Source organism: Lepidochelys kempii, chromosome 10 (assembly GCF_965140285.1).
Source record: "Lepidochelys kempii isolate rLepKem1 chromosome 10, rLepKem1.hap1, whole genome shotgun sequence".
Classification (NCBI taxonomy): domain Eukaryota; kingdom Metazoa; phylum Chordata; order Testudines; family Cheloniidae; genus Lepidochelys; species Lepidochelys kempii.
The window spans coordinates 7659417-7686188 of record NC_136389.1 but is presented as its reverse complement, the minus strand read 5'-3'; the positions used below and the strand labels follow the sequence as shown (position 1 = coordinate 7686188).

Genomic DNA, 26772 nt, shown 5'->3' with positions numbered 1-26772 from the left:
TGGCTGACTAGAGCCCTGGGAGCTGCTGGCCTGAGCCATGGGCACAGGGACTTCTTGTGGGGTCCATGCTCTTGCCCCTCCAGGAGAGGCCCAGGCCAGACAATCCTTGCACCCAGGCTGGGTCACCAGAGGTGGCGGTGGGGGGAAGTGGGGAGACAGAGGGCAGAACCTGGCTCCCCTGAGGTGCAGCAGCTGCAGCTGGGCCCTCCTGATGCTCGTTTATTGCATGGTCAGGCAATGGGTTGGATGAACCACACCCCAGCGGGAAGCTGCAGGGGAGAGGTGGTGATACCATGGCCACCCCCTGCCGAGGCTGCACTCTGTGACCGTCCCAGGTTGGGGCGTCGGGTACAGCCCCCCCAATCCAGTACAGGCACAGCTATAAATAAGCAGCTTTAATCGTCTGTACAAAACTCTCCAACTATGAAAATGACCTTTAAAAAGGAAACGCAGGCAAAGGTGCCAGGGCAGGGCGGGGGGCAACGTTGTGAGCCCTGGGACATGGCCCCCCACAGGCTCCGGGCAGGCACCGCTGCCAGGGCCACCCCCCACCCCAGCCCTGCCCTCTTCTCTTTCCCTGCAGCCCCCGCAGTTGACGCCCAGCACCAGCACTGTGCACGACCGGGGCAGGCACTGCCAGCTGCTGCTGGAGGGGGCCAGAGGCCTTCCCCCGGGGACCTCTCGGGCGGGCGGTGGGGGAGAGGCAGGGGCAGCAGCGGCGAGGGAGAAGGGCTGGAGAAATGGACCAATGATGCAATACTGAGAAGGTGCCACTAGAGGACCCCAGTGCCCAGCATTGCAGGGAGACCGGGGGCAGGGCAGGGGGCAGGGTGGGGGGCCGTGCTGGAGAGTGAGGCAGGAGATCCGCTGGGACTCCAGGCCCTAGCACAGGGGAGGGGCTGGAGGCTCTTTGGGCCCAGCCCATGGCACCCACGGCCTGTCAAACCGTACCAACGGAGCACCCGCCCCTCCCTCCTGCCAAGACAGCATCTCTGCTCCCAGGCAGCCCCTCGTCCACAGTGTCACCCCTTGGCAGCCAGCACCGCCCTGAGGTAGGGAAGTGTATTACACCTGTGGGGAAACTGAGGCACGTGTGGGTGATTTGCCCAGGGTCAGAGAAGAGAGTCAGGAATAGAACCCAGGAGTCCTGGCTCCCAGCCCCTCCCAGCAGTAATGACTAACACTCCTGCCAATTAAGCAGAGACACATTGCCCACGACAAAGCACAGCAGCCCTGATGGAGCAGCTCAAGCTGGGCCAGGTATTACTGGATCAGTCCCATCGGAGCAGTGGCCTTCCCATCCCCACTGTCCACGGCTCTCTGGCCACAGCGCTATCCGGTGGTGACCGTGGTGCCGCTGCCCAGTTTGATGATCATCTGCTGGCAGTCATGGAGTGTCCGTTTGTCGCCAAGCTTCTCCAGGGTGCGGGCGGCCTCGGCCAGCATGCCCACACGCTGGCCTGGCGCAGAGAGGAAGCTGGGCGGGAGGTAGCAGCAAGCCAGCAGCAGGGCCTCAGCGTGCTCCCGTGGGGTGGGGTGGCTCTCCGGCTCGCCGGCTGCAAGAGCAAACAGAGGGCCCAGCTGGTTCAGTGCTGGCCGCCAGCACGGACAGAGGGGCCCAAGAGGAGGGACAGGGCCGTGCAGGGGAAGGCCCAGTCCACGATCACGCGCCCGTTGCAGAGGGGGACGTGCAAAGACGGACGGGGGGATTGGTCCTGTCCCTCGCCCCCGGGGTCCCAGCACCTGTTCGAGCGCGAGCCCTGCCAGCCACACACTGGGGAACCTTGCTGATCCCTACACCCTGGACTGGCCTGGGGCTGGCCCCCCGCAGCCCTGCACAAAGTAGGCTGAATTGGGTCCATCTGCTGCCACTGGGGCACGCAGCCCTCAGCCCAGCCCGCCAGTCCCACCCATGCCCTAACCTGGTGGGACTTCTCCATGTCATGAGCTGCTGGGTCTCAACCCCTCTCATAAGGGGCGGCCATACAGCCCCCCGGCTGGCACCGCTTGGCAGTCCCAGGGCCATGGAGGCTGCATCCTCCTCCTAGCCCCAGGGCAGGGCTGGGCACATGCCCTGGTCCCTGCTAGCCCAGCAGAGCCCCCCAGATTGGGGGGCAGAAGGCAATCTGGGCACCCTTCCCCCTGCTGCCTCCAGACCACCTGGGCCACAGGCTCCCCCTTCACCTTCTTTGCTGCTCTGAGCCCCTCTCCTGCGCAGGCTGCGGTCCAGCAGCTGGTGGGTCCTGGTGGGGCTGGCTCTGGCCATCAGCCTGGCAGTGGCTTCATGCAGGAACACCTGGGGAGCAGCCCACATAGACAGTCAGCCTCTGGACAGCCCTGCGCCCGCCCAGCCCCCAGGGAGAGTCTGCACCCCAGGACTTTGACCCCATCCCCATGCTCTGGCACAATGCCAGCCACGGGACCTCAGATCACGGTGGGAAGCATGTGCTCAGCAGAGTGGGGAAGCAGACCCCCCCCCCCCCCCCCGCAAGCCCCTCACCCCAGGGCTCACCCGGCGCATGGCTGGCCGGAAGGCCTGGGCCAGGCGCCGCAGGCTACTCAGATCCTGCTGGAAGCCCCGCAGCTCGAGGGCCGAGGCCTGGTAGACACAGCTCAGGTGCTGGCTCACATTCATCTGCTGCTGCCACACGTTGGTGCGGGTCACCAGGAGCAGATCGCACAGGAGGAGCTGAACTGCCTGGGGGGAGAGAGAGGCGCCAGTGAGGGGGAGGGACAGACTGTGTGGGACACAGATGCCACCCAGGGCTGCACCCACAGAGACACTACCGGGAGCAGGCGTGGCCCAGGGAGATTGGGCCTGACCCTCCCCCACCCTCCCACCATGGTGCCATGGAGCAGGTTGGCCCATCTGGGTCCCACCTTTACAAATTCCTTGGTGGCTACGGTGATGCCCCGTTGAGAGGCCATGGCTGGTGCGAGGGAATTACAGTTTGGGGGTGTCTCCCTGGGGTCTGCCAGGGCCGGTGCTTGGTGCTGGACAGCAGCCCTCTCCAGTGCCCAGCAGGGGCACCGCTGCCCTGGCCCCTTGCTGCTGGCTGGTGCTCGGTGCTGGAAGAAGCCCCATCTGGGCTGCACTGCAGGGGCATTGCACACCTATTCTCACACATGCAATGCAACTACAATGCACCACAGCTGCGGCCACTGCGCTGCGCCCCTCTGGATGGTCCCTTCCTGCAGAGGTGTGTGTCCGGTGTGCCGGGCCCCAGGGACGTCTGGATGCATGACCTGAGGGAGCCAGATGGCTCCGCTGCATACGGCACCTGCTTCCTGGAGCGCTGTGTGCTTCGCCCCAGAGGTGGCTGTCTTTTAGTGGATGCAGTGCATGTTAGGGGAGAGTCCGGTTACACGGCTGAGAACAGTCCGTGGTCACACCCACCCCCCTACCGAGGCCACAGGGAACAGGCCAGGGACTCACCTTGTCAAGGGTGCCAGTGGCGGGCGAGCTGAGACCCAGGCTGTCCCGCAGGTAGCCGCTGGCTTTCTCGCACTGGCCCAGGCTGGCCTGGCTGCTGTCCTGCTTCCCCAGCAGGGCCCGCACGGCCTTAAAGGAGTGCAGCGCAGCCCTGGGCAGGGTCTTCCTACATGAGCGGAGAGGGAAACGGTCATCATGGTACCCCCAGCTGGGGTCTCCCACCACTGAGGGGTGGGGCAGGGATAACCGACCCCTGTTCAATGCTGCCCCGTCTCTTGGCCTCACCCCCAAAGCTGGCTCCCTGAGATGCAATGGGCACCCCCTTTTGGAGATCATGTGACTGCCCAGCTGATCACATGACACTGTCACCCCCCCAACCCCGAGATCCCTGGCCCATTTCCCTTGCAGAGCTCAGCGCTGTGCCAAGGGGGTGCCGTTCCCATCCCAGCGATGCACCCCCTCACCCCTGCAGACACTCACTCTGACACCTGCAGGGCCCTCGGCATGGTCTCCACCAGTGGGTACAGCCGTTCGGCCGCCTCATCGTCCCCCTGCAGCCAGTGAATCGCCACAGCGACGATGGACGCCCACCACTTGGCAACGGGGTCACTGCCTGTGAGCGGGGTACACGGGACCGATGGCATCAGCCAGCCTATCACGGCGAGGAACAGACACTCGCCTGCCCTGGCCGACCCCCACCCCCCCACCCCCAGATGCCCCCCACCCCAATCCCATACCCACTTGCCCCACCTTGGATCTCCAGCCAGTACCTTTCACAGCCCCGCTAGGTCACTACGCCCACCTTGGCCTGGACACCCCGGGTGCCGCGTGCTCCTGGAAGTTGCCCATGCAGAGCCCCAACTGCAGCTATAGCCCTTCCTCTCAGCGGCAGGCCCCAGGCCACGTGCCAGGCTCCGGGCCCCTCTCCCCTGCCCCCATCCGCACCGGTCAGCGATGGCCTCACCTGTGCTGGCTGCCATGCCGGAGCTGATGGAGAGGGTGCAGCTGGGGGTGCCGGCGGTGTCCGAGCAGCCGTTCAGCAGCTGCAAGTACTCCAGGGCATCGGAGAACTCCCTGGGGCCGAGGGGAAGAGGAGCAGTTAGGGACGGCTGCCAGGAGAGCGAACCATCCTGGGTCCCAGCCCCCACCCCAGAAATTTGAGGTGCTGCGGGGCGCAGCTGGGCCTTGGGTGATGAGGGCTGGCAGCAGGGACGAGGTGCTCAGGGCCCTGCTGGGGGCGCAATGCCATTGGCGGGAGGGACCACCAGGCATGACCCTCAGGTGGGTGCTTGGGCCACATCCCTGCAGGACGGGGACTGAGTGGTCGCTGGCAGGGTGCTGCAGGCTGGGAGGAAGCCAGGAGCTGGCAGGCTGGGTGCATCCCTGCTCTGGGCCCCACGGCTGGTACTTACCTTTCTCTGTGGGCCGCTGGCGGGTTGGGGTCCGGCATGGCTACACAGCACAGGGCCTTCTCCAGCAGGTGCTCACGGAACAGCTGGGTCACCTGAGCCAGGGGGTCCACTGGGCCCCATGGGAAGCGCCAAGAGAGGCCTGTTAGTTGGGTTGGGGGGAGGATGAGCGTCCTGGCTAGGGGGAGGAGCCAGCTGAGGGGCCCTGTGTCCACCATGGGCACTGGAGCCCAAACGCTGGGTCTCCAGACCCCAGAGCCCTTGCCAGGCACAGAGCTGCACAGGGGTCCAGGCACCACGGTGTTAATAAAGGCCAGGGGCAGGCTGGAGCCTGGCAGGGCGCCCAGCAACCCTGATGCCAAGGGCAGGGCAGGCAAGGGCCCACTTTAGGTCAACTGACGGAGACCCACTTTTCCTGGAGACAGAGGCCACAGCGTCTATGCCTCAGGGGCGAAGGGCGTCGGCAGAGCCGCAGGTGAACCCCGGGTGCAGCTGTGGGTCGGGATTGGGGGCATCGGCAGAGCTGAGTATGGGGAATGCGGGCACAGTCCTCGTCTGGTGCCACGCAGAGACGGAGCTGGGCAGTGAGACGTGGGGAGACAGGTACCTAGGTTGCTGGTGGAGCTGTAGATACTGTCCCTCGGGGTGCCCTTCAGAGACCAGTCTCCATCGACGAAGAAGCGATGGCCCACAGGGTGGCACAGCCACTGCATGGCCGGGGGCACGGTGCCGCTGTGCGACAGGGACACCTGCCGGGCGCTGCACAGGAAGGGGCGCTGCGAGGGCAGAGACACGGCTCAGCCCCTCTGGGAGAGATGGGGCCGAGCCCAGGCTGCATGGCCCCAGGGGCAGCCAGGCAGGATGGTGCTGTCTGGGCAGAGTGCCATGGCCAGAGCTGGCAGCCAGCTCTAGGGGTGGGTCTGAGGCAGCAGGAAGGTTGGGAGGGGCGATACCAAGCTGCATGGGCCCAGTGCGGCTACCAGGCTGGATAGGTTCCTGGCAGGTGGTGCTGGGGTGCCAGGCTAGATGGGCCCCAGGCAGCCCCAAGCAGTAGGAGGGTTTCTGACTGCGGGGAATGCTTCCTGTAGCGTCCCCTCTAGAAGGAGCCCAGCGGGTGGGTCTGGGCTGGTGTTCGCAATCTGGGAGGGCGGGGCATGGAGGAGCCCCGCCTCCCCTGAGCCAAGCCCCACCCCCGAGCCATCCTTACCGCCAGGAAGTGGACACGCCGGTGAAGGCTGGTCTTCACGCGAAGCGCGGCGGCCACATAGATCTCGGCCAGCGTCGCCACGGAGACGGTGTTGCTGGCGCACTCAGCCAGGTTGACGGCGCTCAGCGCCATGTTGATGCCGGAGAGATGGCCCCCGACGTGCTTCCCTGCGGGCGAGGGGATGTGGGACATCAGCCTGGCACTGGGGGGCTCACACCGGGCTCAGGTCACCCGCAGAGCGAGCGGGAGGAAGGGGGGTAGCAGCTGGAGAGCTCGTGCCACTCCCCCGTGCACGGCACGGGCTGGAATAGCGGGGGGTGGGGCGGGGAGCTGCGGGGCGGGGCTGAGGGGCACAGGCACAGCTGAGTGAAAGGCTGGCACAGCACCTGCTCAGGGATGGGGCAACCACATATTCAACCCAAATCCCCCCTCCAGCCGCCAAGGGGGACCGGATCCCTCTGGCCCAACCCCCAGTAATCACAGCCCCCTCAAGGCCCGCAGGTGCCCCCTACCTGTCATGTGCAGCTGATGCAACTTGTGGTAGACCAGGGCGGCATCGCGGGCGCTCTTGCGCACGTCAGCCTTCAGCTCGCTGTCCCGCCGGAAGCCGCCCGCCCGCCCGGCCAGCCAGCGCCCCACCCAGAGACGCTGCAGCAGGTGGCGGATGAGGTTCCACATGAGGCTGCAGGCCAGGTCGAAGTTGGAGGTGGGGAGCGGGCGGCCCAGGGCCTTCAGGCCCGTCCACAGGTGCTGGGAGGCCTGAGCAAAGTCCCCCTGGCAACACGGAGAGGATGCAGGGTGTTAACGCACGGCCTGCGGGGTGGGGAATCCCCCTCCTGAATATCAGGCCTCTGGCAGGGCAGGGCTTTTCCTGGGAAGTTGGGAGCAGGGCATGGCTAGGGAGCAGGGCCAGGGAAGGGCTGTGCCAGGTGGACAGGGAGGGGCAGAGCTTTGCCTTGCGGCAATTGAGGGTAGGGCCTTGCCAGGTGGGCAGGGTGGGGCTTTTCCTGGCAGGAATTGGGGGCGGGGCTGGGCCAGGTGGGCAGGGTGGGGTGGGGCTTTTCCTGGCAGGAATTGGGGGCGGGGCTGGGCCAGGTGGGCAGGGAGGGGTGGGGCTTTTCCTGGCAGGAATTGGGGGCGGGGCTGGGCCAGGTGGGCAGGGAGGGGCGGGGCTTTTCCTGGCAGGAATTGGGGGCGGGGCTGGGCCAGGTGGGCAGGGTGGGGTGGGGCTTTGTCTGGCAGGAATTGGGGGTGGGGCTGGGCCAGGGGGCAGGGAGAGGCGGGGCTTTGGCTGTTAGGAGCTGCTGATCGCCTAGTGAGTAGGAAGGAGAAATCAAACCAGGGCCAACCTGGGGTGGATGCATAAGGCTCCGGGCTGGGTCCTGCCCTGAGGCAATGGGAGCCCGGAGCCCCCTTCCCAGGGCGCAGCCAGCCAGTGCTGCTCCTTACCCGGGCCAGGTCCAGGTCTGCCTGCTTGCGGTGCCTCCAGAAGAGGATGGACGACTCCGAGTGGGGGCGGGTGACAGGCTCACCGTAGATGAAGAGCCGGACGAAGGCTCCCAGCACGACCAGCACGTTGAGCAGCCAGAAGATCAGGGTGGGCCAGCCTGAGGCCTCGTCTGGGCACAGGGCGCAGAGAGAGCCGGCGGGGACGGCGTTAGCAACACGTCACAGCTAGCTCTGGCCCCACCAATGGACCGGAGTGTCCCCCACGCTACGGGCCGCATCACTCAGCAGGGAGTGTCACAGCCCATTGGGCCCCACCCCACACACAGGGCCCCCCGCCAGCACTGGCTGCTCCTCCCAGTGCCCTGGACACGTGACTGCACTCAGGCCCCTCTACCCTCTGGGTAGGCCCCAATTGCCCCAGCCACCCGGCCCCCTGCTCCCCTCCAGCCTGGCCCCGATGGCCCCAGCCACCCAGCCCCCTGCTCCCCTCTAGCCTGGCCCCAATCGCCCCAGCCACCTGCTACCCTCCGGCCTGGTCCCAATTGCCCCAGCCACCCAGCCCCCTGCTCCCCTCTGGCCTGGCCCCAATGGCCCCAGACACCCAGCCCCCTGCTCCCCTCTGGCCTGGCCCCAATGGCCCCAGACACCCAGCCCCCTGCTCCCCTCCGGCCTGGCCCTGATGGCCCCAGCCACCTGGCCTGGGGGTTCTGGCCCTGATTGCCACTCTCTAGCACTAAATCCCCTGGCCAAGCGGCTGGCCGCTTGCTGCTCCCAGCACTTACCTATGGAATCCGGCTTGCCCATTATGGTCCTGCCAGGGCCTGGGAAGGCCCCGCTCTCTGGGGCGCCCTCGGGGCTGGTGCCCCGCAGCAGGGAGGCCAGGGGGTTGAAGGAGAGGCAGAGGAAGACGAAGGCGCAGAGAGCCATGCGCGAGCGATCCAGCATCCCCAGGCTGCCGGTGGACAGCTGCTGCTCCTCCTTCCCCTGAAAGCCCAAGCACAGAGGTGGGCGTGAGTCCTTGCTACAGGTGGTGGGTCTGCTCCGGTGACACCCACGGAGCGCATCAGGGCGTGAAGGTGAAAGGCACCCAGCTATGCCTAAAAGGTTGGGAGCCAGGCTGCGCTGCACAGATCTGTCACCTCCTCACCCAGGGCAAGCCAAGCTGGGCCTGCCCCAAACGCCCTGGCATCCGACAGGAGCCTCCACGTCTGCCGGCTGGGTAATGGACCAGGCCAAAGGACTGTCTGCAAGCAGCCTGGCTAGGGCTCGCCCCTGGGTCAGGTGTTTGACCCCACTGTCCCTAGCTCCGCATGGGCACCCGCCAGCCCCTGGCTCCAGGCGGGGGTCCCGCCAGAGCCGCCTCCTGCCCAGCCCAGCGCCCCCCGCCACGGGACCTTGGTCTCCTCGAACAGCGGGCTGTCGGGCTCTGAGTCGCTGCTGCTCCCACTGCTCAGCGAGAGGGGGCTGCTGTGGGAGGGGGAGCCCACATCTGAGGGCGGGGGCGTCAGCATGTCCATCATCTCTGGCTTGATCTCCTCCATGGGCACGTCCGGCTTCCCGCGGCACGTGGACACCAGGTCCTTCAGGGACTCTGAAAGCAGAGGGGCCATGAGGACAAGCTGCCGCTTACAGCTCCCCACAAGCGGCTGACCCAGCCCTGTGGCTTTGGAGATCTTGTGCCACCCTCCAATGGGCTTGGGCTCCTGGGGCATTCATCGCCCCAGGCTGGGCAGTTCCCCACAGCATCCTCCCCGACCACTGCCCCTCTGCCTGGCCTGTCCCACAGCACCCCTCCACTGCCCCTCTCCCCTACAGTGCCACCATACCTCATCTCCCCGCTGCCAGCCCTCACGCAGTCCCCCCGCCCAGCGGCCTCCCCCGTGACACTTCACACCTGCTACTGCAGTCCTGGGCCTCTGCTGGGGCTAGGCTCAGACCCACCAAACTCGCTTCACTTGTGGCATAACCTGGGTTCAACTCCCAAGTCCCTCAACTCCCAAACCCTCCTCCCGGCCCTCCAGCTGGGAGAGCCACCCCGCACTCACTGTTCTTCTGGGCAGCCATCCTGAGGGCCACGTTCTCCTGCTTCAGCTTCTGGTTGCTCTGCCGCAGGAAGCGGATGTAGTCGATCGCCTTCCTCAGAATGGCCGACTTGTTCATCTGCCCGAGAGAGGGACACGGCCGCTCAGGTACAGCTTCCCCCCACCGCCGGACGCAGCCAACCCCGGGGAGAAGGTCTAGAGTGGGCCCTGGCAATGCTGCCCTCCCCCCGCCCCCGTGCCGACCGCTGTCAGGTGCTGTCCCTGCAGAAGAACTCAACCCACCGGCCATGCCTGGGTCATGGTAGCACCAGGGGACATGGCCGCCAGACCCAGGCAGTGCAGGGACAGGCAGGAGTCCCTTCAGCCCCTGCCCCACCGTACCCCCAGCCCGCTCTGCTGATGCCCCTCACTCCCGGCCTGCAGCACCTCCTAGAACCCAGCAGCTGGAAGGAGCGGGGAACCAGAGCGCTTCTGTCTTGGGACAGACACCCCCTGCCGCCACAGGCCCCACCGCTGCCCAGGTACCTTGGCCTCCGAGCCCACCACCAGGTCCTTGAGCTCCATGATCCTGTCGTTGATGGAGGAGCGGTAGCGCTTCTCGATGGCATTGTGTGCGGTGCGCTTCTCGCCTTTGTTCTGCACAAAGGCTGGCTTCCCGCTGGCCACCAGCCGGTTAATGGGCAGCTTATCAGCATCCACCATCAGTGGCACCGTGGCTAGGATGGTGCCTCCGCTCACCAGGGTCTGCGAGAGAGCAGGGCGTTGGGACCGGCCAGAGAAAGGAGTATGCCCACCCTGCCAGGGTGGGGGGGAGGAAAGAGCCCCTCCGCCTACCCCAGGCAGCTCCCCACACAGCTCTGCCAGGACGCCTGGCTCCTGACCCACAGCAGCCCCCTGCCCTGCTGTTCCAGCCCTGGGCTCCACTGCACCCCACCCCCACCAGCTCTGCTGCTTCCCCCAATCCAACCCGCAGCCCCTGCCAATCCAGCACTGCCCCCCTGCTCTGCTGCTGCCCCCAATCCTAACCCGCAGCCCCCTCCTGACATTCCCACCCATGAACCACTCTGGGGCTGACATTTGATCGCGTCCAGCTCCATTTTAGTTTTGAGATGTGGAGCTTGCTGAGACCCACCGAGCTCGTCCCCTTTGGGCTGGGACCTGAGCTTTGCTTTTGCGATTGGCCGATGCCTTGACCCCCGTCCCAGATATTATCTATGGCTTTAACTGGCTGAGCCCCTACTGGTCTCCAGGGAAGGTTCCACATTTAGCGGGGGTCTGCAGATGGCGGGGTGGAGGATGTGCCATGAGCCATGCCAGCGGCTCTGTCTTGGAGGGGCTGGCAGTCCCAGGCCCTGGCTGCGCACCAAGGGAGGACATAGAGGAAGGGTCCAGGAGTCAGGAGCCAGGAGCCCTGGGTCTGTTCCCAGCTCCCCGCTGACTGGCTCTCACCCCAGGCCTGAGGCCAAGCAGCAGATCCAGCTTGGAGACGTGGGTTTGTGGGGGAGACTCACACACAGGGACCCCTGAGGGTTTCACTTACCGGGACCTGCAGCGGGGCAGACTGGACGGCCGCCGTGGTGGCCAGCGAAGTGTGGCTGGAGGTCTTTGCCCCAGAGACGTCCGTCTTCACAGCTGTCAGGAACAGGGACTCAGCCTTGAAGAAGTGGGGCTGCAGCAGGACCTGTAGGGTGGGTAGAGGGTTAGTGCTGCAGCCCCACATCCCCAGTTCGGGGAGCAGGAGTGCCTGGATCTCCTGCTGCCTGTCCACGCTCCTGGCCCCAGCTTACCGGGACTTGCTGGATCTGGGAGGAGACAGCTTGGGAGGTGCCGGGGGTGGCCGCGGCCAGCAGCTGCTGGGGCGAGATGTTCTGGACGTGAGCCTGAAGGGTGACGGGCTGCATCTGCGGAGAGGAGTGAGGGAGGCTGGCCGGGGACTGGGGAGCCCCTCCAGGCTGCACTGCTGAGAGCAGAAAGGAGAGCGAGTTAGACGCAGCGTGGAGCTTGCTCCCCACACTCCAGGGGCCCAGCCTGCCCACGATCCTGCATCAGCCAGGCAGACCAAGGGCCCAGCTCCTCTGCTTTCCTCACTCAGGATGCTCCAGAGAACGTTAATCACCCATCACGCCCCACACTCTGCCAGGGGTCCAGCCAGAGCTGATCACACCCTTGAAAACAGCCCTCGCTTCCCACCTATTTTGCCCTTTCCCCATTGAGCAGACCCCCCCACAGGGATATCCCCCTCAGGGCCCCATTACTGGTGCTCAGCTTGCACTCTGCATGCTGGCTCCCCTGGCAGTAGCAGAGGTGACAATATTATAGGTCCTATATAAACACTGGCTCCCACGTCTTTTTTTCAAAACAAAAACGAAAAATTTGGTTTATAAATTCATGTTTTTAAAGACCCAAAAGGACATTCCCACCCAGGGTAGAAAAAAATTGAGGCCAAAAGATTAGGTCTAAATTACTTGACAGCGGCCCTTTAAATTAACCCCTTACAGCATTAGCTATGGGCCTGTGTGGGGGACAGCGCAGCATCTACAGGAGCTGATTCCACTCCAGTGCTGCCCCCTAGACTACAGCCTTTTCAGGGCCAGTTCGGGGTCCCACTGGAGACAGGGGGGAGCTCAGTGGGACCCAGCCCCACCTCAAGGGGCCCTCCCCCCATCCTGAGCCTCACCAGTGAAGCCGTGCTGATTCTGGTATCCCAGCAAGGGCTGTGCAGTGAACTGGCCTTGGGAAGCCGGGACGAAGCTCTGGGCTGTCATCACCCCCTGCTGCGGCTGGGGCGGAGGCTGGGGCTGGCTGGCAGACAGCGCCATGGGCTCCTCCTTGATGTCCGACGCCGGTGAAGGAGCCACCGTCAGGCCTGGCCCGGCCCTCAGCTGGGGCTGCGGTGAGATGCTCTGCAGTGGCGGGGGCACCTGGTACATGCTCATGGGAGCGGAGGGGAGCGCCTGGCTGGGCCCCAGGTAGCTGTCGAGAGAGCCGGCTGTGGACGGCAGCCCCACAGGCGTGCTGGCCTCTGGCATCGGGGCGGCAGGTGCGTCGAATGAAGAGTCAAACAGGCCCGGGAACTCATTGTCCTGGGTGTTGATCAGCTGGAGCATGTCTGGAAAACACCCCAAGCCGGCCCAGCAGTGAGAGGGATCCCACGTACCACAGAGATCTACGTCCCCCTGACTACAGGGCTTGCTGGCAGGGATGGGGATCCACACACCCTGCGGGGTGAGGGCTGCCCACATTGCAACCAGACCCAGCTCGGTTATTAGACTGCCAGCAGGGTAGACGCTGGTGCTGGATTAAATGGCCTTGGGAACCTGGCGTCCTTGTATCCCCAGCCAGGCCAGCTCCCCCATGCTGCCCCAGCAGCTGAGCCTCAGGGCTGGCACAGATGACCTAACTCCAAGACCTGCTGGACCCTGGCCTCGCCGCTGAACCTGGTGTTTGTGCCAGCCATGGGTTTTGTCATTTAGGAACTGGGCTGAACCTCTGCAAACTCATCTCAGCGGTGGGGAGGGGCACCACCACCCAAGGACCCAGTCACTGCCTGCTGGGCTGGACCGAACCAGCAACCGGGGCCAAAGGCTGTGTCTTACAGTGCGTGCTCAGCGTTCCCATTCGCACCCTCCGCTGGCTACTGAATGTGACAGCAGGGGCATGCCCACCCTCCCGCCCAGGGGTTGCCCGCACTCATGCCCAGGGGTTGCCCGCACTCACGCCCAGCAGGGCAAGCAGGCTGCTCTGGGATGGGCAGAGCAGGGCGTGTTGAGACACACAGCCCCAGTTCAGTCATCCCTCTGTATTCAACGGCTTCAGGCTGCCTTTGGCCTCCGGCATCTTTGCTTTAAAGCTCCCTCCGTCCCGGCCTGCCCATCGGGGTCCCAGCCGCCAGCGCTCAGTGACGGCGTGTGGGGGTGAAGGCCGGGCTCCTCAAGGGGCTCCTCATGGGTGGCTGCAGGGCCGGGCTGCCAAAGTCCCCATCATCAACTGCCCCCAGCTGCAGCATCAGTGCCACACACAGGACTCTGTGTGTGTGTGTGTGTGTGTGGAATTCGAGGGGGTAAAATGACAGCCCAGCATGGCAGGCTGGACCGAAAGCCTTCAGCCCTGCTGGGCCCAGCCCAGCCCGCCTGAGCCCTGTACACACCACCCACGCACAGCGCTCCAGCCCAGGGGAGCCAGGTACCGTCCTTGGCATCTCAGCTGTGGGTGTGACAACGGCATCTGCCAGTAGGGGGAGCCTGAAGACCAGCCGCCACGGGGAGACCCTTCGGGATACAGCCAAGAAGTGGGAGACACAGGGAGCTGCAATGGGGAGGATCTAAAATCTCACCCCTCCTCTTACGGCTGCTCCATGACCAGCCGGACCCCAGAGGGCCCGATCCTGCAGCCCTTCCTCATGTGGGCTGCTGCCCTGGCTTCACAGGGGGCTACGCAAGCGAGCAAGGGAGCTGGGCCTGGCTTCTACCCCATCGCAACCTGCAGGGGAACTAACGGGACCCTCAGGCTGAATGGCAAGAAAACAATGAACAGGAGTGAGACGACCTGGGCTGTTGACAAGCCCCCAAGGGAGGGGCAGCCCCCCTGCGTGGGCTGGAGCAGGGGCTGCAGGCCCAGTCCTGCGCGGGCTGCAGATGGGGCAGGGTTATTATTGTTTTCCGTATTACAGTAGCACATACAGTCAATACAGCCCATTGGCTGAGGGGCTCTACGTACACACGATGAGAGACAGAGCTCTGCTCTCCAGCCCCACGGAGCTTACAAACCAACAACGGGAAGGGGAAAAGCAAGATTATCGTCCTGGTCCCGGTGTACAGAGGGGAAACCAAGGCACGGAGCAATTCAGTGACTCACCCAAGGAGTCTACAGCAAAGCAGGGAATTGAACCCAGGTCGCGCGTGTCCCAGCCCAGCAGCCATCACCCCCCCTCTCCTGTAGATATGGAAGGCTGAGTCAATGCTTCCTGCTACTTACAGCCCCTTCTGGGCTTTGCTTCAGGTTTCCAGAGGCTTTTTTGACCAACTAAAAAAACCCAACCCCCGCCCCTCTCCTTTCCCCAGCCCCACAATTGGCTGCTCAGTGCCCCTGTCGCAGATTTCTCTGGTGTAAATTCAGCTGTGACCCCATGTCCTGATGACACCGACACTGGAGCAAAGCACCTGGGGGCCAGGCCCACTCTGCAGACAGCGCTGGGGAGCTGCAGGCGGTTAGGAGGTGGCGGGGAGAATCCGGGTCTGAGCCATGTCAATCCTGTACCTCCAGAAAGGAAACTCACAGCCCAGGCACGGAGCAGAGGAGATGTCTCCAGTCAGCTGGGCCCATCCCATTATGTATTGCTGTCTCCTGCAGGCTGCCCTAGTTCTCCCTGATCCATGGAGCCTGGCGTCCTGGTTTCTGCAGAGGGAGTGTGGGGCAGGGACCAGGATTGGTGCCCACAGCATGAGCTCATGACCTGCAGTGTGAGAGGGCCGGCAACCCTCCTGTCTAGACCGCCCTGAGGCTGCTCCAACTAAGCAGGGGACAGGGCTCCCCATCAGGTAAACGCAGCCCTCGGTGCTCACATTCATTTGCCATGGCAGAGTTTCCGGGCCAACATTTTGGGAGGGCGGGGGGGCTACTCCATCACGACACCCAGCCATCAGGTGGGAAAGGGGCAGAATCCACGACGACGCTATTCTAGCCTCTGGCAGGTGTGCGAGAAACGCACACTCTGGACGTCCAGAGCAAACCTGAGTTCGAGAGCTACGTTCTTCCCCCAGACCCTGGGAGCCGCCCCTCCCTCCCAACCTAGACAAGGCTGCCACAGGGGCCGGGGGCTGGAACCTGCTCTGCTGGCTGCAGGAGGCAGAGTCTAAGCCAGGGGTGGCCAACCTGGGGCTCCGGAGCCGCATGCGGCTCTTCAGACGTTACTATGCGGCTCCTTGTATTGGCACCGACTCCGGGGCCGGAGCGACAGGCGCCAACTTCCCAGCGTGCCAGGGGGTGCTCGCTGCTCAACCCCTGGCTCTGCCACAGGCCCTGCCCCCACTCCACCCCTTCCCGCCCCCTCCCCTGAGCCTGCACTGCCCTCACTCTCCACCCCGAGCCTCCTGCACCCCAGGAAACAGCTGATCGGGAGGTGTGGGGAGGGAGTGGGAGGTGCTGATTGGGTGGGGCTGCCGGTGGGCAGGAGGCGCCGGGAGCGGGGCAGGGGGAGCTGATGGGGGGCGGCTGACATATTACAGTGGCTCTTTGGCAATGTCCATTGGTAAATTCTGGCTCCTTCTCACGCTCAGGTTGGCCACCCCTGGTCTAAGCTGTTCCTTGAAACCAGATGGGCAGGCATCAGCAGGGAAAGGAGAAAGCTGCAGCCAGCAAGGCCACGTGCGCTCTCTCGTGGCATCTGTTCACCTTGGACGACTCCACTCCCGCGCAGCAGTAGCTGCTGGTTTGTTTCACCACATTTTACGAGTGCGGCACGGGGAGATGGTCCCCGGTCACACGCTGAGCCAGTGGCCTATCTCCATCGGAACCCAGCTTTCCGACACCTAAGGCTTTGCTCCAATTAGCTCCAGCCATTAATAACATTGTGCACTGCCCTGGTGCCTTCTCTGCTGGCTTTTACCCAACTGATACTTCCAGCTCAGCCACCAGATAGGTCGCTATCGCTGTCCTCACCATGTGCATGGGGAAACTGAGGCACGGAGTGGTTGTCGTCTGAGGCTCCCAAAATTGGAGACACCCAGAACCAGGCTGGAAATGTTGGCTGAGGTGACTTGCTTCAGTTTATGAACCATGTCAGCAAAAGCCAGATGTCCTGGGTCCCAGGCCCCTGCTCCGACCTCTACGTTAGCTCCCCCCCGCCGCATGAGATCGCTGCTCACATCTCCCTGCTACACAAAAAGGCCACAGCTGCAATCAGGCCAGATTTGTAACGCTATGCCAGAGCTTAGCACTGCTTGGGTAACTTCTGTCCCTGCTGTGATCATACCTGTATAGTGCTGGGCAGAACCTCAGTGCAGGTAGTAAACAGCTGCACTCTGAGTCTGTATATCTGCACAGAGCAGCATTATACAATTATAACACAATACACAGCATGCATGGCTAGGAAGCACACAGTAGGGGTTATGGTCTATTTGAGATCACATAGTGTGATTAGATACTTATAATGCAATCTCTCTCTCTCTCACACACACACAGACACACACTATGGAGCATGCAGTCTGTCTATTTCCAATGTGGCCTTCACCAGGGTTTTGTGGCATAATTCAGAGGTCTTGCACGGAGCATTTCCAGGTGGTCACTGAAGAATTGCCGGGTAACGGCCCCCCACTCCACCCTTCTACAAACACGTTTATTCCGCTTTATAGGGACGCTGTAAATGTCTTTTTCCAAACAGAGCGAGAGAGGAGAGCTCAGGAAGCAGGTGTGAGGGCAGAGGGGACATGGATTGGGGGCTGCTGGAAGGAAAGTGACAGACTCAGGCAAAATACAACAGCCTGCAGCCCAGTAAAGTCCCTGAGTGAGTGGATGCTGCAGGAGACAGGCTGTCACTCATTACAGGTGAGTAGTTCCCCACCTCTCCTACCATTCGCTCACCCCACACTCCCCAGACTCAGCCGCCTGTAGAATTGCGCGATCCTCCCTCCCCCTCCTCAATGCAACTTCCAAAAGGACAGGGCCAGGCGCTGCTGTGACTCCACGCCAGCGGCTCTGGAGTTCTGCCGGGATGGCTGGGCTCAGCAAGCACTGCAGACCAACAATGGGCTGCACCCCACAGAAGGGGGTCCCCAGCTCTCCGGTCGGCCCAGGCTCCTGTCCTGACAGGGCAGCATTCAAGGGAACCAAGCAGGAGAGATTTCAGCCTCCGCCCCAAACAGACCCTCGCCCGCTGCGGGGGTGGGAGGGGGACACTTGCCCACATGCCCTGCCTCAGTCTCCCCACAAGGCGGGTGCACATCTGGTGGGAGGGGTGGGGGGGGGAAGCAGACTGCACATCTGGAAATCCATATGCACCGAATAAGCAGTGTGTGCGCGTGGGGGGGGGAGATACCTTCGAAAGTGCACTCCATCCCAGCCGCGGCCCAGGGACAGGCCAGGCGCCCGCGGGGCCCACGAGCCCAGATCAGCCCAGCCGGCTGGAGGGAGAAGGGTGGCAGAGTCTGGGCAGCGGGGCGGTGTGTGGTTATTTCAAACCCGTGAGCCTCCCGCCCGCTCTGTCCCGCCTCCCCAGCCGTCGGGGAAGGAGTGCGGGTGGAATTGTGAATCACGGCCCTTGCATGAGGTGATCCCTCTCCGCCAATCGGCGCCTGCCTGCCTGGCCTCGCTATCCGGCCCTGCCAACCGCCCCCAGACAGCCTGGGCCTCCCCGCGCAGCCTCCAAGGTGAATGGCGCTGGGTTACTCCAGGCCGTTTGCCTTAACCCCGGCGCTGCCAGCCGGGGTTACTCTCGGTCATTCACAGTTAACCCCTTGGGAGCCAGGCGCTTTTGAAGGATGCTGCCTTGCAGTGCCTTGTTTCTCTCCTTCCATCTGACACAGCTGCACCCCCCACCCCCTTAGCGAGGGCGGATCCCAGGATCTTGCCTCCGGTCTCACGGCTCGGGGATCAGACAGTGGGTAGAGCGGAGGGCAGACCCTGCCCGCTCGGGGCAAAGGCATTTGGCCCCGTGTCTTTCAAGCCAACGCCAATCATCAGGGCTAGAAGCTGGGTGCCCCATCTCCGTGCGGGGCAAGGGGACATAGCCTGCGCGCGTGGCCACATCCGTTTCCCAAACGGGTCCTTCCCCCAATGCCACACTGGCTAAGCAGGGAGGTTTGTGGAGTGTCCCTTTTTCCCTTTGGGAAAATATGGTCACCCTAAGCTTTCCGTGCGGTCGGCGGGCATTCCACATCCAGCGAGGGCACTGCGTGGCACGTCTGACTGGGCAGGAGAGCCTAGGTCACCCCAGCTGGGGGGGGGGGGGAAGCAGGTGGGGGGAATGGCTGACTCCACAACAGAGAAATTCTTTATTGTTGCATCAGAGCAAGGAAAACACAATCCAGAGGGTGCCGATACCGACTGCGTGGAACCAAAGGCCATAGGGAATGACACTGGACCAAAGGGGCAAGTCCTCGCGCCATTCGAGGGTCAGATAAAACCTGTTGGTTCCCTCGTACTCAGGTAGCTCTGACCCTTCTCTGCTCAGCTCCCTGGCCTGAGCCACCCATCTCGACCGCCTGTGTGCTCATGCCCCACTCCTCTCTCAACAGGTGACCAGGACCCAGGAGAAATGCAGCCGGACTCCTCCGAAGATACCCACAATGCCTCATTTCTGCCCACCAAACACCACACTGCTCTGTCCAGGATCCCAGGTGGAGCCCCAGCCCCCACATTGCTGTGCTGTGAGGATTAGGGGTAAAGGGCATGGATGGCAAAATAGCCTAGTTCAGACACTTTAGCTCTTCCCCACCCTTTTATCCTCATTCCCCCTTGTCTTTCGTCCCCCCTTGGGAACGTGTGTCATCCCAGCCAGCCATGGAGTGGGAGCACGTGAAATGGGATAGTCTTACACTGCCAAAGCACCTTGCATCCAACAAGCTATTTATAACCAGGAATGGCATTCTCCCTAGCATCACCAAAATGCAGCCACCTCTGGAGCAAAACATGGCAGCTACTAACCGCGCACAGCAACAGTTTAGAACAGGGAGTAAAGGACACTGCAGCGCACTAAAAACAGAAGAGGGGAGGAATTTAACAGACAGAATGCAACTGACCTAATGGGGATCTGGCCCATGGCATGGGACTAAAAGCACACCGCTGACATCTGCATCAAAACTGAAGCCCTGCCAGGAATTTAGTCACACTTTGCTCCTGGAGATAACAGCACCAGCTGTGCAGCATTTCTGAAACAGGGCAAGCCCTTTGCCCTGGGACAAAGTCCACGGTTGAATTGCAGTTGATCGGAAGTTACCTTCTGACTTCACCGGGCAGCAGGAGGGCACGTTTTCTTTTCAGAGATTGTTGTCAATCTCTCATCTAAAACAGATCTGGGCATCGTACCCACGTTGGTGAATGCCGGGATGTCAGCTTGACATGAGGGGAGAGTGAGTTCTGCTCCACCAATCACCCCCGCCAGGGAAAAGAGCAAATGCAGCCCCCTGCAAGGCCCACGGGTGCCAGGCTGGGGTTCACTGTCTCTGGGCCAGCTCCCAATTCTTCACGGCGTCGGAAGAGGCTGCTGATGCACCCATCCTTCCCCTGAGAGTGAGGTAACCACCTGGCACTCAGTGATTTCCACAGATGCTGAGTGTCCAGGTCTCCTACGGCCATCAAGCGGAGCACTGGGGGCTCAGCACCTTTGAAAATCAGGCCCTAAGTGCTTTTCCCTGTGCAGCTCTCAAGGAGATTTGCAAAGGTGAGTGGGAGTGACTAGCCCACGGTCACACAGCAAGGCAGTGGCAGTCAACCCGGGCTCCTGACTCCACAATGCAATGCTGCCCAAGTCCTTGCAAAGGTCAGCCCGCTCCTCTACCGTTCTGTCCCCAAGTCCTGCCGTTGCGTTGATGGCAAGAGCCCTTGCCTGCTCCAGCTTCACATCAAGGGCTCTCCACACCCTCAGCAGGGCTCCCCCTAATTCCAGGGGGGCCTACCCAGCCCACAGCCACAGCAGCCAACCCTTCGGGATTACTCATTGCTTGGAGGAACCACGCCAGGCTACCTCAGAGCAAGCCAAGCTTGCAGGTGAGCACAGCTCCTATCGGCACTGGCAGAAACAACCTGTCCCCATCTCTGAGCAGCTCTGCTGGAGCTTGGGGAGAACCCCCAAGACAGGCTGGCTAGTGAGGAGATGCACGGAGGTGACTGGCACAGCAGCGCACAACTCTGCAGGATGGTTGCGTCAGATGTCCTGCCAGCAGCTTCCATGGGGCAGGGAGGGGCCGAAAGAAACGACAGTCTTAAGGGGCTGAGGCAGGGGGTGTGCACAGCAAGGGGCTCTCCTAAGGAAGATGCCGGAGCGGATCATGGGGAGAAGAGATCCTCATGGGAGCTGCCCAGGCAGGACGGGTGGCCTCTCGGCAGGGTTCATTGTATTTATGAATGCCACCCAAGCGACATGGCTCGGCCCTAGTCAGCCTGCTAGCTCCGTGGGCGGGGGCTGCCTTTCACTGCAGTGCCCAGAACAACAGGGCCCCTTGAATGCACTCAATCAATGGGGTGAGGCTGGTGCTGGGCATACATGACTCACATATGAGCGAATACAAAAGTGCCCGTTTCATACGTGACAAAGCGTGCACAGGGCCGGGGGGCGGGAAGGAACCCACTGAACAGCCCCTGCCTTTCCCCAGCTCTCACACTGATTGGAGGAGGTGGGAGGGGGGGGAAATCTTCTGATGTTTGGAATGCTGGAGGTCACCTGCCTGAGCCTACGCCACGGAGCGGGAGCTTTGCCGTAGGAGCAGGGCCCCAGGGGTGACCTATTCACAGTGCTCAGGGAACCCACGCAAGCACCCCTTTCAAAAAAGGTCAGCGCAGTACACCCTCAGCCAGAGCCCCCATTGACTCAGCAAGCGGGTCAGGGTCTGCCCAGGTGCAGCAGCTTGCAGGATCAGGGCCATAGTGAGCGTACACCTGCTCCAGCTTTTGCAAAAGGGCACATGCCCCAAACCTCTGACTATACGGCAGGGAATGGGGGGGCAGGAGGTCCTTTGCGTAGTTAATGAAGGCAGGTTTTACTGTCTAATAGAATGCAATGAACTGGAGGTGGGTCTGGACCACAAATGCCAGATCCAAAGCTCCCTCTCCTCTGGCTCTCCGCTCCACAGCTTGGACCCCATGGATGTGCAGTACATAGACCATATAACATAACTGCCTTTTACTAATCTTCTTCTCAAGGATAGTCAATGTAAAAAGCCAGCATGATTGCATCATTAAGCTGTGAAATTAACCCCCCAGAAGGCTGATGATGGTAGGAGTTAATATTGCCAGAGCAACCTTAAAACTTTGCCACATTAGCCACACACTCACCACGTTCTTTCCAACGTTAAATGTAACCCTTAATGTATTGCTCTTTGTTATTCGTTCAGAGAATATAAACTACCAGCCAGGCAACACGGCAGAAGGTTTAGCTCTGAGCAATCCTCCACTTGAGTGACAGACCGCACAGACTTCAGATTGCATTTAACTGTCACTTTTCCACCAATTTTAAAGCCCAGAGGGATCGCAGTGATCATCTAACCTGACCTCTGGCAGAACGCAGGGCGGACAATTCCACGCAGAGATTCCTGCATCAAACCCGTTAAACTTGTGGTTGAATTAGAGTGAGTCTTCTGGAAAGACATCCACCCTGGAGTTAAAAGGTGAAGCCCCAGGCCCCATTGAAATCGATGGCAAAACTCCAACAGAGGCAGAATTTCACCCACAGAAGCCAAGTGACAGAGAGGCAACCACTTCCCTTGGCCAGCTGTTTACCCTCACTGTTAAAAAGGTGCCCCTTATCTGCACTTTGGATTAGTCCAGTGTCTTCCAGCCATTGATCTCCTCCTGCCTTTGACTGCTTGATTAAAGCGCCCTCTTCGCAGGTTATCTTCCAGTTTGTTTGCTTTTAATTTGGGGAGGCAGAAAAAGAAATTGCCTTCCACCACTGACAAACTCAGCTGACAAGTCCAACACCCGCATGCATGCCTTTCTCCACAGCTAGCTGCCCTAAGCACCTCACAAGCTCCAGCAGCTTGCCACAGGTGCCCCTCTGAGCCACAAAATGCACCTTCTGACTAGCTAGACATGCAGCGCCTGCTGGAAGTGAACCAGGTGCTTCAGATCACTCACAAAACCAGAATGCGACGACACTCCTGGACTGACGAATGTCGGAAAGGATGGGTTGAGCGTGCAGAAGCACACGAATGTCATCTCTGTTAAACCAAGCTCACTTAGGGCCTGATCCAAAGTCACCGGAACGCCTCCCATTGCCCAGACTGGGCTTTGGATCCGGCCCTTCCACCCACCCATGATTACTTTGGGGGTTCTCCCTGCCCAAATGGGCCCCCTCATCCCCACTGTCCCTGAACACAAAAAATGGCATGACATCAAATCTAATCCAGACACAGTCCAGGCCTGGAGAGCCGCAGCTCCCGAGGCGAACGCTCCCGAGAGTGCCTAGCACGATGAGACCCGTTCTTGGGCTCTCCCGAAATAAACAAGACCCATACGAACCGCAGGCTCTGACGGAGACCCTTGGGCAGCCCGAACCACAGCAGAGCCTCCTGAGGTGTCACGACGGCCGGGGAGGCTGCAAGCTGCCTTTCGCGGGACCCACCTGGGCTCGCAAAGGAGCAGGGTGCGGGGCGAACCGGTGATGCTGCATTTCGAACCCGCCGCGCTGAGCTCTGCCAAGCGCCTTTAGGCTGCCCAAAGCATCCCGGGCACAGGGGCCAGTGACCGAACGTCCCGCTCGAGGTCCCCACCACCCACCAGGGTTCCCCACGGCCCTGCTGGGGGGCTGCCCATTGCACTGTGCCCCCGGTCTCCAGCGGGGGGGGGGGCTCTCTGGGAAGCCAGTGGGCACTGCGCAGAGCGGGCAGAGAGAGGGGCTCAGGGGCAGGGCTGCTCCCTGGAGGGAGGCAGCGATGGATGCCCGACCTGGGGGCACGGGCCACGCCCCCCAGCCATCGGGCCACGCCCCCCCAGCCCTCGGGCCACGCCCCCGCCGCCGCCTGCAGGCCGGCCGCGCGCTCGCGCCTGAACTCTCCTCGGCAAGAGGGAAATGACCGAGAGTAACCCTCCCGCTGACGTCAGCGCCCCCGGGGAGCAAAGGGGGCGGGGCTTGGGGAGCAACCACTCCGCACAGCGGCGGGCGCGGAGCCGGAGCCCGGAGCCACCCGAGGAGCGTCCCCGCCCCTGGGGACCGGGCTGGGTTTATTATTAGCGGGCCTGGCTTCCGAGCCGGGCCCAGCACGGCCGGCTGCAGCCCCCCCTCCCCCGAGCGTGCACCCCAATTGCAGCCGGCTAGAGCCCCCCGAGCGTGCACCCCAATTGCAGCCGGCTGCACCCCTCCCCGAGCGTGCACCCCAATTGCAGCCGGCTGCACCCCTCCCCGAGCGTGCACCCCAATTGCAGCCGGGGACAGCAGCAGGCTCCTAAAATCAAAATCTATCAGGGAGTAATTACATGGGGAGCCCCCAGCGTGATCGGAAATCACAGAAACTCCCCGCCCCCACCCATGCACCCAGCCCCCCACCCAAGCGAGGGAGAAGAGAACCCCCGAAATGCGGTGCCCGCCTGCGGATCGCTGCCCCTCTCGCATACACACACGTGTGCGACGTGAGCGGCTTCATCCCGGAGCTTAGAAACGCAGAGCCACGGGGCTAGAAGGGGCCAAGATGCAGGACTGGGGGGAGGGGACCAAAGAAACCCTCCCACCCCCACCACGCCGAAGTGTAAAAAGCACTGAAATGAAACCCAGCCCCCCTGCCTAAGCCAGGCGCCCGGGGTTCACAGGAGCCTTCAGCCCCCATACACCCCCTCCCGGCTCCTCCCTGCCCCCAGGCCTGGGCTGAGCCGCCATTCAGCAGGGACTTGGGTCAGGACCCAGCTGTCCATTGCCCCAGGCGCTGCCCCCCCCCCCAGCCATGCCCACTCCTGGGCCCCAGCTCTGCCTGGCCGCTACCCACCGTCGATGTCGCTCAGCAGGGCGGTGGCGATCTCGCTGGATTCCTGGAGAGTCAAGGAGGGGTCCAGGCTGTCCAGAGAAGTGTCATCAAAGCCGAGGCTGGTCATTGTCGGCTCTGCAGGGCAGTGTCCCCCCCTGGCTGGGGGGGTCACTTTGGCGGGTGCTGCTGGGCTCTGGGGGCTTCCCCCCCTTTCCTTTCCTGCTAACAAATCCTTCCCCCGGAGAAGCCCATGGAAACAAGCCACTCAGCAGCAAACACGAGCAGCCCAACTTATGGGCAGCGTCCGCAGCCTGCCCGCGGCCCCCACCTCCATGGCTGGGGCTGGGGACGGGCGGGGGGGGGAAAAAAGTTGCTCAATTGAACTGTGCTCAAACCTGCTACTGGGGAGGGCCGGGGGGGCGGAGCCGCAGCTTCTGGCTCCGCCTCCGCTGCCTGATTGACAGCCACAGCCTTTTAGGGCGGGCGCACCCTTGCCCCTCCCCCGGCTGCCGGCCAGAAAGGGAGCCGGCAGCCGCTAGGCACAGTTGCGGGAGGGGAGCAGGCGCGGGGGTGCCCCAGGAGGAAGAGGCCCATTGCAGCCGCGGGATTGGGGTTTGGATTTTGGATGCAAGGGGCAGGGCTGCTGCGGGGTTTCTGGCGGCCGCGTGCAATGGGGCGCGGGACCTGTGTCCCGCCGGAGGGAGAGCAGCGGCGCTTCCCGAGCCTCCTCTCCCCCATGCACCGAGCAGCGTCCGCGGGGCGACCAGCGGGGGCGCCCCGTCCGGGGGAGCGGGGCGCAGGACCCAGCACGCCCGGAATTTCATGGCCTGGGGGGATGGCGCTGCGTTTCTTTCTTTTCACCGGGGTAAAATTACTCTTCCCCCGATATACATTGCAGTGCGGCTGCATTGCCAGTAAAAAACCGCGCCGCGTGGCTGATGCTTGTCTAATCTCTGTGACTGCAGCGCAGAGGCTCCGAAAGGGGGAAAAGATGCAAGCGGCGGTCCCCTGCCAGTCGTAGCGAGCCGAGGTGCAAGGCTACGTCGGGGATATACGATTCCAGGCAGCCCCCTCTGCTTCTGCAAGCAGCTTCCCTATCCCGGTCTATTCTGTCCGTCCCACCCACCGTTTTCCGCAGCAAACAGCCCCGGGGGGTGAGCTGGGGGCAGCCACAGGCTGCCTCGCGTACGCTGCAGGAGCCTTTTACTAGGAAAAAAAAACCACGCTGGAATTGCTACCCCCCTTCTGTCTGCCACGGGGGGGGGGGCAGCATTCAGGAGGCCTGGCGTTTGGGGAGAAGAAATGATCCCACTGTTGAGTCTGTAGCAAGGGCTTGTCCTTTTCCGTCTCACCCTCGAGAAAGTTTATGTCTGCTTTCGACAGAACTGCTGCGAGGAAAGAGACCCAGAAGAAAGTAAAGCCTTCCCCAGGCATGCCTGCCTTCTAGGGACTATTTATTTTTGCCATGTGCGGCCCTCTCCTAAGAGAGATCGATTGCAGGGTGGCAACCTAACTCTAGGGTTTTTGCACAGCTCTGCAGCATGATTTGCTGGTACAACTCCCCGCTCACAGACAGCTAGCAGGCTTAACAAGGAGGATAAAGAGGAGCTGCAGGACTCCAAATGCCTGGAAGAGGAGGATTAGGGACAGTGCCACCTAGCTGGCCCCCAATCTCAAAGAAATACCTGGTGTTATCACGAAGGGGAGTCTGAATTCATGGAGGCAACGGCCCAGGAAGACAGCACAATTAGCCTCCGCAAAGCTTGTCTGAGAGACTCTGCAGAAGTTAACGCTCAGATACACCTACGAGCGAGAACCCGTGGGAAGGAGAGTTGTTCTGAAGCAAGAGGTGGTGGTGAACAGGGAAAGCAGAACTCTCCTGAACAGGCCCAGGGCTGTGTTTCTGAGGTGTGGTTATCCTGGTGTAATCATCTAATAAGATTATATCAGGTCAGTGACAGAGAGCCCTGCCAATCTACTGATGTCCGCTTTATATCTGCAGATGCCCGTGGACTATGTTTGCAGATCGATCCAGATCCAAATTTTATATCTAGAGCCCTGCAAATCCACAGATACCTGCACATCTTGGTTGCAGATTGGATGCGGATACACATTTTGTATCTGTGCAGGGCTCTAGGCATTCACACCATGCCTTGCAGGAAGGTCTGGGGGTGGCAGAACTGGAAAGGTTTTTCATAGGCACGTGTCACAAGTCTCTGCCTATTTCAATGACTGGAATGAAATCAGGTAGTGTTTACTATTCTGCGACTTACCTCATTGCTGCTATTGGATATGGCTCACATAATCAGGCTGACCTTCCTGTACATAACAGATGCTTTCACCCAAAACCATGTAAAAGGAATTCAGAAGTATCTTTCAGGCAGGGCCATTGTTCCCAGTTATGAAACAAACCATCAGTCATTCAGTGAAAAGTGTCCAAGAACAGCCACCTGCCTCTGAAAGACGGGTAACTAGCTCGCATCCCTCCATGCACCCTCACTCCCTGTTGGTAATGAGCAGCCAGGCTGGTGCTCCTAGCCCTCGAATACCGTCTAAAGCTAGCGGTAAACTAATGATATTAATGCACAGAGATAGAAACTTGCAGGTGTGGGCCTGTCTCCAATCC

General features: G+C 61.9%; 1 protein-coding gene across 3 annotated transcripts; it reads right to left on the bottom strand.

Annotated features, from left to right (window-relative positions):
• Positions 1-382: 382 nt before the first annotated feature.
• On the bottom strand, positions 383-24554 carry SREBF1 (sterol regulatory element binding transcription factor 1). 3 transcript variants are annotated; one of them, XM_073361835.2, is made up of 19 exons: positions 24168-24554; positions 12218-12649; positions 11328-11497; positions 11081-11221; positions 10066-10284; positions 9544-9658; positions 8893-9089; positions 8281-8482; positions 7499-7668; positions 6562-6823; positions 6050-6216; positions 5450-5618; positions 4846-4954; positions 4398-4507; positions 3914-4046; positions 3437-3599; positions 2513-2698; positions 2185-2296; positions 383-1556 (listed from the first exon to the last, which is right to left on the bottom strand). In XM_073361835.2, the coding sequence occupies exons 1-19, from the start codon at positions 24271-24273 to the stop codon at positions 1333-1335; spliced, it is 3387 nt and encodes a 1128-aa protein (XP_073217936.2). In that variant the 5' UTR covers positions 24274-24554; the 3' UTR covers positions 383-1332. The 3 variants fall into 3 exon arrangements, with proteins under 3 accessions (XP_073217936.2, XP_073217935.2, XP_073217937.2); XM_073361834.2 differs by having other exon boundaries at positions 11328-11500; positions 24168-24553; XM_073361836.2 differs by lacking the exon at positions 24168-24554 and adding an exon at positions 17573-19776 and having other exon boundaries at positions 11328-11500.
• Between the last annotated feature and the right edge of the window lie 2218 nt (positions 24555-26772).

What these genes read in the sequence shown, in the direction of transcription:
- SREBF1 (XM_073361834.2), bottom strand. Translation starts at nt 24,273, where the DNA reads ATGACCAGCCTCGGCTTTGATGACACTTCTCTGGACAGCCTGGACCCC. An exon ending in GATGGCTGCCCAGAAGAACA is followed by an intron (nt 9,090 to 9,543) that starts GTGAGTGCGGGG and finishes CTCTGCTTTCAG; the next exon opens with AGTCCCTGAAGGACCTGGTG. An exon ending in CGCTGTTCGAGGAGACCAAG is followed by an intron (nt 8,483 to 8,892) that starts GTCCCGTGGCGG and finishes TTGGGCTTTCAG; the next exon opens with GGGAAGGAGGAGCAGCAGCT.